Here is a 12,500-nt window from a genome sequence, read left to right as displayed (position 1 = left end):
ATTTCAGTAAGAAGTGAATGAGATTCTGTCTAGACTTTCAAAGACGTCTCGCCTCTTCAGCTTGTTTTGTTGTTCTGTACATGTCTTTATGTAGGAGAGACACTTGCAAAAAGCCCTCAGCCCCAGAGGTCGGCATGTCCTTTCCCAGGGCCCACATAAGCAGAGTATGTAGAGTGCTTAGGGCACCTACCAGTGCTTGGGGCACCAACCACTTTGCCCCCAAAACCAGGGCCTCATAAACTGACTTAAAAACGTCATGAAAAAAATATTGAATTACAATACAAAACATAGTTAGTAGATTATTATTATTATTACTATTATAATTTAATTATGAGGGGGGCCTGCTGACCAGTTATGCTTAGGGCTTACAAAACCTTAGCAGCGGCCCTTACTTTCTTGCTTGCTTTCTTGCTGTCGCACTTCTTTATTTCTGTTTGTTTTGCTTTCTTTTTTTCCTGACTTTCCTTGTACATGCCTTTATGTTGGAGAAACATGTGCAGATAGCCCTGAGTCAGAGGACAGCGTGTCTCTTTCTTTTATCTTTTCATTTTCTTTTCACTTTTTGTTAAAAGGAGTTGAGTCTCTCGTCTCTTCAGTAGAGAGCCCTGGAATGCGTGACCACCTCAACGACTCTCATATCAGGGAAATGGATGATTTTGCATGAACTTCATGGTGGTTGGGCACACTTAAATTTGTTTCGACAGTCTGTATTTGTAGTGAATCTGAATGAAACCTCACGGTTGAAACGAGCTTTGCCATGAAATGAAAAAGGATTTCAAGTGTGCAGACTTGTATCAGCTAAAACCTGAATCAGCCTTTGCCCTGCACCTTAACAAGGGACGTGCACAATTTCACAAGTTCCACTTGTAACCACGTGGAAAGGGGCTGGTCGGCCCTGGCCATGTTTAAAACGGCTGAGGCATCATATTGGTCCCGGGTTCATTTCCGGCCCATGGTCATTTCACAGTCTTGCACAGCTACACCTTTACTGTATACTGCCGCCATCTTGCATCTTACGTAAGTAAGCCTGTATTATATAGTTTACCATCTTACGTACAGTAGCTACACCTGTATAATGCTGCCGTCCTATGTAGGTAGTGGTACACCTGTAGTCTATAGATCCTTGAATCATTGTGCCCATGTGTGCTGTCCCTTTAGGTTTGCTCCAGAGACCAATAATAATAATAATAATAATAATAATAATAATAATAATAAAAATAGTAATAATAATAATAATAATGATAATGATAATAATGTGTTGCTATCCTTAATTTCCTGTGGGATTCATGAATGTTACTCTACTCTATTGCTGTAGGGTTGCTGCAGAGGCCGGTGGAGCAGTTGGTGATGAACCAGTCCAACCAGTACAGGCAGACACAGGAGCAGAGAGGCCTCATCAGTAGGGGACTGCCCGCGCTGCACCCCGGACACGTAAGGATGGACACACACACGGACACACGCTCACACCACTGGGACCGTCAGAACTGCACGTTACATTGTTACATAACATTGCGCTGCACTTATCTGACGCATTCATTAATTCAAAGTGACTCACAGTTATTATTTGTCAGGATATTGGTTACAGTCCCTGGAGCAATGTGGGGTTAGGTGCCTTTCTCAAAGGGAATAACTGCGTGGCTCACCGCATCACGACGTAGTGAAGTTAGTTTTCGGAGCATAAACCACCCTTAAGGCTAGATACACAACACACAACCTTACACACCAGGTAAATACTGTTAGTAGACACACACTGCAAAACATGACATCTTAGCCAGCTTATTTTTCTATACTTTCAAGTTAAAACGTCTAATAAATCAGAATTTCATAAGTAAAAATTGCCTAATAATTAGTATGTTTTTAACTAGAATTTAGAACTACAAATTAGAATAGCTATACTTGTTCTAAGACATTTGTCCATGGGGCAAGATTTTTTAGTTGGTGATATATTTTTTTAATTGTCAAAAGCAATATTTACTTGAAATGAGTAAAAAAAATCTTATGAAGTAAATATCCTGACTGTCCCCACACTGCATAGGTCATATGAGGTTGCATCCATATACAATTATACACGCAGAGCTCTCCTCATACCTAACACGCCAAATGTACCCTCCAACGTCAGAGGGCATGCACAGTGTCGCTTAAGCCCTGCACAGAAGTTACTTTCATAAGCTCTTGAAATGCCTCTCGCAAAGTGTTCAGTTTCGTGCTCATCAAGTGCCTCTCTCAGATTCATGTCTGTCTCTCACCACTTACTAATGTGTTCCTCACATTCACGCTCACATTCACGCTTCGGTGGCAGTGTGGCTGCCACGCACGTTACCAGGGCTCGGACTTAGCAAAACAGGCTCCTCTACCCAGGACCGCTGACTATGTCATCTGAAAGGCCCCCAAGCCCAATGTAATGAGGGCACGATTTTGGGCCCCATCTCTCCCTGGGCCTGGGGAAGCTGACCCATTTGTCGCCCTCACCCCACTGTCACCTTATCTGACTCTTTTAACCCATTGTGTCCTGGAGCGACATGTACGCTGCATTCAAATTCTTGAGATTTCAGCTGTTTTATTAAAAAATGTGTGAGCTGGATGAACACATTCTAAGGCTAAATGAGGGTCCTAGCTTTTAAATACAACTTATTTCATGTTTTTATGTGCTTCAGAGGCTGAGATATTTAGGTTTTAATAGGGAGAGGGCACCCTTTCCCAAAAAGGGCTTAGGACAAAATGGGTTAAAGTGTACTGTAATGTATGAGCGAGGGGAAGAGATAGGCTTGGAGGTTGTCAACATTTTCAAGTAGGCTACTTGTGTTGGGGTTGTACACTTTCAACAACAAGTGGAGGGCTTCCATATGTGCTGGCTATTGAGTCTGTCTGTAAATGGAGAATTGTGTGATGATGGCAAACAATAAGGCCTTGCAGTTGGAGGGTTACTGGCACAAATCACAAGCGTGTTTGTGCTTTGCTTTCATGTCCTATATTGACCTGTCCTCGCATGGCATTACTCAGTGAAGCTATTAGATGTGTCCAGGGGGGAAAATAAATAGAAAAAAATGAACATTGGTGAAAAATTATTTAAAATGAAGTATAGTCATATTTGATTTTTCACTTGTATGAGTAAATTACAATGTCGTACTAGTACGTAAGACCAGTGACGAGTTGAAACAAATTGTATTTTGTAGATTAAATTGCTTAAATTCTCTCTCTCTGTCTGCCTGTCTGCCTGTCTGTCTCTCTGTCTGTCTGTCTCTTTGTCTGTCTGTCTGTCTGTCTGTCTGTCTGTCTGTCTGTCTGTCTCTGTCTCTCTCCCCTCCCCCTCTCTCTTCCTTTTCTGCTCTCCTCCTGTCTACTATTCTTTCAGCCCTCTCCTCTTTCCTCTCTTCTCCTCCATACTTTTCTCCTCCTTCTCCTCCCACCCCTCTCTCTCCTCTCCCTTGTCTCTCCTCTCCTCTCCTCTCCTCTCTGCTCCACTCCCCCATCATACTCTATTGCCTGCCCACAAATCTCGAATTTTGTCATCCAAATCTTCTTTCTCTCTCTCCCTCTCTCTCTCACACACACACAATTGAAGAAAACACTAGTGGTTATATTGTGTTGCTTTTTGATGCTTTTTAATTTCTACAATTTGGAGGTTTTTGAGCAAATCTGGTGTCATAATGGTGCTGTGTGCTCCTTCAAAAATTATAAATTGCTTTTTGCACATGCCTGGTTGAAGCTATTTATTTACCTATGTAACTTTCAAAATTCTCTCTCTCTCTCTCTCTCTCTCTCTCTCTCTCTCTCTCTCTCTCTCTCTCTCTCTCTCTCTCTCTCTCTCTCTCTCCCCCTGTTCAGGGTAACCGTGTGGGCAGTGAGTTCTGGAGTCTTCCACAGCACTATGGCGACAGGCTGAGCGGCATCACCGCCACACTCACCCAGACCGAGAGGGGCAACCCCCCACCTGTCTCACACATCGCCCAGCCACACACCATACGCCTGCAGTCAGGTACACACACGCACACACAAACACACACACACACACACACACAAAACAACCCTAACCAACTTCTCACATCGCATAGCCACACAACATACTGTACACCTGCTTTCAGGTACAGTCGGTCCCCCTACAATGCACACCCTTTACCGAGGTAATGCCACGTCATCCACCTCGGTACGTACCGGGCCTAGCTGCAGTGTACCCAAACAACCGCCGGGTGGCACTTGGGAGCGCTTGGAATGTTTTAGACGATGCTGACGGCATATTAATATATGCTCATATTCACCAGCACGCACCGATTCAGCGGATAACAACATGCCTATAAATTGTGTGAGAACACCTCCAGGAAGTAGGAAGAGTCATAAAAAGAATAGCCTAAATAATGTAGGCCTAATGAATTTTCTTTTTTTTTTTAAAATGATGATCGGATGAATTGCATTAATGTGCAAGCTCTGACAAAATGTAAATTGAGTGTAGCCAGAAGCCATACCGATTATCGCATCGCAAGATTTGAAACGTCTAATATTGCAACTTCAGACTTGTTGTCTGGATGTGGATACTTTTTCGTTTGGTAAAAATTACTGAGAGTGCAATACACCTCACCGCAGTAACCTAACAGCGCTTCGTTTGAGCGTGTAAGCGTTGGCTATTTATCTCACATCGCCAACAGCTGGGGCGATAACCTAACCTACACTTCCCTAATGAATTTAATGTTGTCACATTGGCAAAAATTAGCAAGCGACTGATATTGCTGTTTTCGTGCTCAAATTAAGTGTAACCAACTGTCGGGTTATGTGTCGCAGGTGAGAAAGTGCGCATTTTTCCAGCGACACCTCTCCTTGTTACCAAATACCCTGGAGAGTACTGTACACCACAATTACGCCAAGACACAAATATTGAGTTTTAAAATAATATTTATTAACTAACAGAAATCTAAAAGAGTCCCGGGGCACCCCAAATCTATACAAGTCCGAAATTCCAAATTTCCTTGGAGATCCCCCCCACAGTCATCCGTTCCGAAGGAGGCGGAGGAGCGGTGGCCAGGTGTCCATCCATTGCGAGGCTGGGGAGACAGGAAGAGCTTGGTGACAGTAGGCTTGATTCCATAGGCAGTCCAAATGACACTCACTTCCATAATTAAGTAGGCTACGCAGGTAATCGCTGCACTTATTCCACGTGATTTACAACACTGCACTCGCTAGTCTAGGTTAAACGTTAGGGGTGAAGTTGCTCAGCACTCGCACACGGCACGGCTCACTGCAATGTGTGCTGCGATTCAAGGCCAGCGGTGTTAAAAGTGAGTCCAAGTACAACTGGGTTTGGAGAGAGAGAGAGAGAGGGAGGGGGAATATATGCTGGGAAATATAGGCCTATGCAATGTCATCTCATAATCATGGAGTTCCTCATGCGATTTCATCTGGGTCAGTCAGAAATGCCTTGCGCACCGGGAAGTGTGTTTTTTCAAACAAGAAAACTGGTTCATCATATGCATGGCTTAAACTGACTTTAATGTTTGCCAACGTGCTATAGTTTTCCTCTCATAATAGCACCTGGCGACTGTGACCACAGTTAGATGACCTCGCGCGCGTAAACCCCATTAAAATATAGCCTAGCCTTCTGTGGCTATTCAGAGCAATATGAACCAATCAGGTCGGCGTTGCTATTAAGCAAAATACATCCCTGATGTCTACTTAACTAAAATAAGATGCATTTGTCTAATATTTGGAGACATCGCCTTGCTCTTTCTGCGGGGAATTAAGCGCCTCTCTCCCTCGCTCTCTCTCTCTCCCTCTCTCGCCCACACACACACACACACACACACACACACACACACACACACACACACACACACACACACACACACACACACACACACACACACACAGTTTGGAGAGGACGCATTTAAACTGTAACAGTTTAGGCAGTAGGGGAGAGCAGGGACTCATGAAACTCGGGACGAATGAAACACTGCGATTTACTCGAAAACTTTAACATATCCGAAAGTATGAAAAGTCAAAGTTGTCAGGTTTACAGGCAAAAGGGATTTTAGTGTCAGTAGACACTGTCGGGACGAATGAAACACCCGTTTCATCCGTCCCTCTCGCCCATTGACTTAAAGCAGGATCAAAATAAAATGGGAGCACTTGAGATGACTATGTTCCAACTTGTCTTGAGCACCGTCGTAGCGCAACAAATCATTATCGTAAACATAGCCTAGATAATTGGAAATTACAAAAAATAGGCTACATTTTATAGACTTTGGCTATAGGCTAAGCCGACTCCTCTACCTGTTTGAATTAGTGCAGCCTTACAGGGAGGACGTTAATTTGGCATAGGTCAACTGCAAGAGACTACTAATTTGTGACTTGACGTGATGTGTGAATAATTAGGCTACGATATGCAACAGGCATATTTAGCCGCACTCAGTCATTCATTGGGTGAATGTCCCGACCCTGTGTGTCCGCGTGCATGCATGGGGTGGGGGAAAATACATCAAGCGTGCCATCACCACCCATCCCCCCGGACCCACGAAACCCACTGAAGATCCAAGCAATTGTAGTCTGTCAGTATTTTAGTGTGGGCCCAGGTAGTTGAATTCATGGCATGGCCTGGTTATCTCAATCGTGCCAAGAAGATGTTTGCCCTCAGGCTAGTGTGTTCATAAAGCGCATGTTCGATTTGCTGTAATAGGCTACGATCAGTAAGCCTCAACTTGTCTGTCGTGTCTTTTCCTTCTTTCGATATTTTGTAAAATAGGCCCACGTTAAAGCCTAAATACGATAATAGGCCTAAATAAGGCTAATAAAGTAAGCTAAATAAGTTAGGCCTAAATAAAGTTGTTTTAGCCTATGAACTCAGGCAATGCAGAAATTTGCGGAGGGATTTTGGATATCTTGGCCTATAGGCTACCGATGGCTTTATGAACTTCATGACTGGGCTACAAGATAGTCGGGTAAACATATTGACTTGTAGACCACCAACATCTGATGCTGAAGTGGGGGAGGGTGTAGTGTTTTTTCACTTCAAATGTTCCCCGACACACACACACACAACACAGACACACACACACACACACACACACACACACACACACACACACACACACACACACACACACACACACACACACACACACACACACACAGAGATACGCGCTAATCGCTCTCTCTCTCTCCGTCTCTCCCTCTCTCCCTCTCTTTCTCATTGTTGCTATACGTGCATCTGGATAGGCATAGGCAGTGTGGTCACCCAGCACATTTTCATAGAAATGCTGTGGGGGTTTTTTTTTTAATGAAATCTTTATTCAGTTATTTGTGAACAGTCTCTGCGTTTCACTTTCGATGTTGCGTCACCGTGGACAAGTGTCTGCTCGAAAACTTAATGCAAAGCGGCTAAAATGTTCAGAACGTGTTGAACTTTTCAGAACATGAATGTTTGTCTGTGGGGGATGGGTGGGTTACAGCAGTGCAGTGCAGTGCACGGGACTGCACAGCCTTTTGTGACATGTCGTGGCGCGACAGGTTATCCAGCCTCCGAAGGAGTCATAGTTCCCCAGTCATAGCCTACTGTTGGTTCGCATCTCCACCGAAGCAACTGAATTTGCAGTCCTAATCACAGATGATTAGCCACACCTGGTGTAACAGATGTATTGTCATGTGTGCATCACATCCCCAGTTAACCGGAATCCCGTCGATCGCGCACAACAGCGCATTGAAAGGATGAAATGTTCACAAGCACCAATACAAAAAAAACGTCTTCAACCTATTAGTCCGTAGGCTATCCTGAGGATATCCGTTCCTGACTTGAATAGGTAGTGCAGAAATAATTAACAGACATCACTAGCCTATAAGTTAGGAGCGGAATTGAGACGGTGAATGCAGGACAGAATAATGAAAACAAAACACCGTCGACTGGCGGTCTTGTTTAGGGATCACGCTTGTGTTATTATCAAATACCCAATGTTACGTGCGCAATTGGCTGACTCTTTCCACTTGTAGCCTAAAACTGAGGGAGGGATCAACATACAATGAGCTACACTGAAGCAGATTACTCTGCTTCGCAAAAAAAAAAAACCCAGTGCACCAATAATACCCCCGTCTTCAACCTACTATTTAGGCTACCAGATATATAGGCTAGTAATAGTATTAAGTTGTGCTACCTTGTTTTTTGTGGTAACGACAGTGTAGATCAGGTAATAACCTGCAATAGGGGAAGCGGCATGCGCCAGTTTTAAAGACGGAATGTCGTCGCCAAATGTAAAATCACCTCTCTCATGCTGACATGACGGGGCACTACTTCATTAGGCTACAATGTTGTTCATGTCTGTTTGACTCACACTATACGAGTGGTTCAATTTGTGTTTTTGTGCTCATCGCACAAATGAGACAGACAGGCTTGCTTGATAGGGCTACACAAAGCAAGCGACATCGGTCCACTCAAAATGGTCCGAACTCCGCCGCTTGATTTCATGTCTCCTCAGTCTCTCCATTACGGTTTATTAGCCTACTCTGTTTTGCTATTTTCGTTATTCTTAGCCCTGGCATTACAGATGAAGCAACTGTGATCAGTGAGGTTGTGGAAACGGTTGAATAGGCCTATGGTCCTAAATTGGGTTATTGTGGTTGTGGTCTTGTTTAGGGCTCACACTTGTGTTATTATCAAATGCCCTATCAAATGCCCAATGCTAAATAAAACATGCAATTTGCTGACTGTATTTCTACTACTACTAAAACTGGGGGACGGGCAAGGACGGAAGCACAAACAGACCATAGACACAGGCAGACGCTGCTCTGCAAAAGCGGTGCTATACTGCCCCCCGCATTCCGAATGGCCACAGGGTGTAATGATCACGGTACGCTGTCGCGGCCCGGCACGGTAATGAGCAGATTGAAGTTACACCATCTGTACACACACACACACACACACACACACACACACACACACACACACACACACACACACACACACACACACACACACACACACACACACACACACACACACACACACACACACACTCCCATATGCACGCACAATCGAATGCACTGCCACATTCACCCAGAACGAGATCGACAACCTTGCGCACACGCACACACACTGAGGTAGATTTGTGCAGTACACACACACATACGTGCACACACACACACACACACACACACACACACACACACACACACACACACACACACACACACACACACACACACACACACACACACACACACACACACACACACACACACACACACACACACACATGCACACGCACACACACACATAGTTTCTAGTAATCCTAAAAATTCTTCAAAAACTTGCTACAATTTTGATGACGATTGATTGGATTGGTACTGTGATGCGGAGATGGTTGTTTACATTCACGTTTTTCTCATCTGTGATTCTGCATCAAGCATCAAGCATCACTTAGCAATCAGCCATGCTAGTTTTAGATGGGTAGACTTGCAAACACATGTTTCTTTATAACATGTTTTTAACCTGGCTTGTCTTCATTCTTCATTCCGAGCAGTGGCGATCCTACAGAGGAAAAAAATACAAAACACAAAATCGGGAAAAGAGTCCTTAGAACTGCTTTAAAAAAACGATCAATACCATGTCATTATTGCAAGAGAATAGTAATGGTGCGGAAATTGCATGTTAACATTGCTAATTAGCGATTTTCAATTTGTTAACGAGGGCGAAGTTTATCCCTGTGGCCTAATGTTATCCCTAAGGTAAATCTCTCTCTCACTGAAATGACTACTTTATATGGCTTTGGTTGTTTTTAATCAACAGGCACGTGTTGCTTAAGTGGTTGTGATGGGGTTCATGTGGGCTTTTTAAATTATGGTGAGAAGTTTCACTCTCATACACAGAAATTACTTTGCCATAACAATCACAGCCCTCGCTGTCTTCAGCAGGGAATGCACGTGTCTTGAATAGGGCAGACATGTGTGTTCAGCATCTCTCACACCGAAATGGGACTAATGGGATACGTTCTTAGGTGGGAGTCATGCGGTTTCTCTCATTATGTCGAGAACTTTTTTTCTCTCATACACAGAAATGATTGTTTTGCAATGCCTGACAATCAAAGTCCTTCAAAAGTCCTCGCCAAAGTTGTATGAAGTAAAAGTAGAAGTATTCTTCAATACTCGTGGGAGGATATTATTGGTTTCATACATTGGTACATAGGCATTTCATACATAGGCATGGTATCATACATAGGCTTAATTGTGTTGTAATTACATTTGTTAAAGTACTTTTACTTCATACAACTCTGGGGTGCATTTCTCAAAAACGTAGTTGTTAGCAGTTATCAACTTGCTTAGTTGGGGAAATTGCATTGCAAATTGCATTGCAACCAACAAAGTAGCTAACGTAGTTAGCAACTATGGTTTCGAGAAATACACTCCTGCGCTGCATTTCTCAAAACCATAGTTGCTAACTAGCCTACGTCAGCTATGTTGTTGTTTGCAATGCAATTTCCCATTGGCAACTACCCAAGTTGCTAACTGGCTAACAACTATGCTTTCAAGAAACGCACCTCTGGTTCTACCTGTCTTCAGCAGGGAAAACATGTGCCTTGAATATGGCAGACATGTGCGTTTACGCATCTCTCACACGGAAATGATTGTTATATTGCCCATCACGTCTTTAATTAGAGGGATGCGTTTCTTAGGTGACAGTCATGCGGTTTCTTTAATTATGGTTAAAAGTTCCCCTCTCATATGTACAGTACACAGAAATGACCACTTTGCAACATCTAACAATCGGTCGTCAACAAGGCCGACACGTGAGTTGAATACGGGAGACATGTTTTTCTTCCAGCATATCTCAGATGGAAATTATCTTTTGTTGCCTGTGGGGTCTTAAACAACAGCGATGCATTTCTTAAGTGGGGGTCATGCACTTCATTTAATTGTGGTGAGAACTTTCTCTCTCATATCCAGGAATGATTACTTTGCAGTAGTCTACAAGACAATTAAAGTCCTATAGCTGTCTTAAACAAGGCAGACACGTGCCTTGCACATGCAGCCGAGCGCTGGGAACTTTCTGTCACACACAGAAAGAAAAAATTAGTTAAACTTGTCAAAGCACTAGCTCATCATGGATGGGATTTGTCTTTGATAGGGTACAGTCATTTTTCTTTCTCTCTCTCTCTCTCTCTCTCTCTCTCTCTCTCTCTCTCTCCTCTCTCTCTCTCTCCTCTCTCCTCTCTCTCTCTCTCTCTCTCTCTCTCTCTCTCTCTCTCTCTCTCTCTCTCTCTCTCTCTCTCTCTCTCTCTCTTGTCTGTCTATATAAAAATTGGATTTGTATTGCACATTCTTATACATAGCATTCATTCAATGTGCTTGTGAGGAGAGAAAGAAAAGAGAGATGAAAAATATTATAGAAAGAAAGACTGTAGATAAATAATCCCAAAGGCAGATGGAAATAGAGCTGTTTTTAATTTCTTTTTTTTAATCATGACACTGTTGGGGCAGTTCTTATTTCATCAGGAAATGGTTGCTGGTTTCAGCATTTGGTAGCATAATGGCTAAATGCCATTTCACCCTGTCTTGATTTTACCCTCGGCACAACCAGCAGAGGAAACTCTGAAGACCTGAGACTTGTTTTATGGTGATATCACTATAGCACAGGGGACGGGAACCTATGTCTCGAGGGTCGTTTGCAGCCCTTGAGGCTGTTTTATCCGGCCCCCGATATAATTTTAATGTTATTCAGCTTCACATGAAAGGATTTTTGTAAAGGAATCTCAGAAAATGCATTTGCAATACAATTAAGTTATATTCAGGGAACCTAGAGAAGGTGGTGTTTGTTTAAAAGGTGGCTGCCTTCAATATAGGCCTAAAGTGTCTATTTATCCCCCCTCTCTCTTTCTCTCTCTCTAGGTAATGTCCACCCTGAGTCCTCTGTGGGTTGTGCATGGGACAGCAGTCTCTACCTGCAGCATCGCAGAGAGGAGCTGAAACACGTGCTGAGAGAGCTAGACTTCAACCAGCCGGTTAGACACAAATGCACATGCATGCACAAACACAAACAGCAGTCTCTACTTCCAGACACAAATGCATGCACACACGCACGCACACACGCACAAATAAACTGCAATGTCTACTTCCAGCATCGCATAGAGGAACTAAACTAACTAACTGAAGCCTGTGTTCAGAGAGCTAGACATCGACTAGCCGGTTAAACAAACACACATGCACGCATACAAACTCATGCACATGCGTACACGCACACGGATGTTTACTGATGTAAACAAATGATTAAATATAATCCATCAAAAGTCTTCCCAATCAGTCAAAAGACAGGACATAAACTACTACAAGATTTGCACGTCGTGGGACCTCTGCAATGCCAGTTACAGCAATATTACAAAGTCTGGATGTTCTGTGCACTCGTTTGTTATTGTGTTCGCTGATGATCTGAAGACACAATCAGATCTGTCAGAGGAGCCTTTCAGTGTTCCTACTCAGTCAAAGGACAGGACATTAAATACACAAGACTTGCATGGTGTGGAATTGAGCAATTA

At 43.4% G+C, this 12,500-nt stretch overlaps 1 protein-coding gene across 1 annotated transcript in view; it reads left to right on the top strand.

Annotated features, from left to right (window-relative positions):
- Positions 1 to 12,500, top strand: part of mycbpap (mycbp associated protein) — a 76,279-nt gene that overhangs the window by 23,333 nt on the left and 40,446 nt on the right. Inside the window, exons 6-8 of the mRNA XM_063210106.1 lie at positions 1,316 to 1,431; positions 3,826 to 3,976; positions 11,857 to 12,044. Coding sequence (XP_063066176.1) covers positions 1,316 to 1,431; positions 3,826 to 3,976; positions 11,857 to 12,044 — 455 coding nt within the window. The remainder of the gene's footprint in view (positions 1 to 1,315; positions 1,432 to 3,825; positions 3,977 to 11,856; positions 12,045 to 12,500) is intronic.

The sequence above is a fragment of the Engraulis encrasicolus genome, chromosome 1, assembly GCF_034702125.1.
Source record: "Engraulis encrasicolus isolate BLACKSEA-1 chromosome 1, IST_EnEncr_1.0, whole genome shotgun sequence".
In the NCBI taxonomy this organism is placed as follows: domain Eukaryota; kingdom Metazoa; phylum Chordata; class Actinopteri; order Clupeiformes; family Engraulidae; genus Engraulis; species Engraulis encrasicolus.
This window is presented reverse-complemented; position numbering and strand designations above follow the sequence as displayed.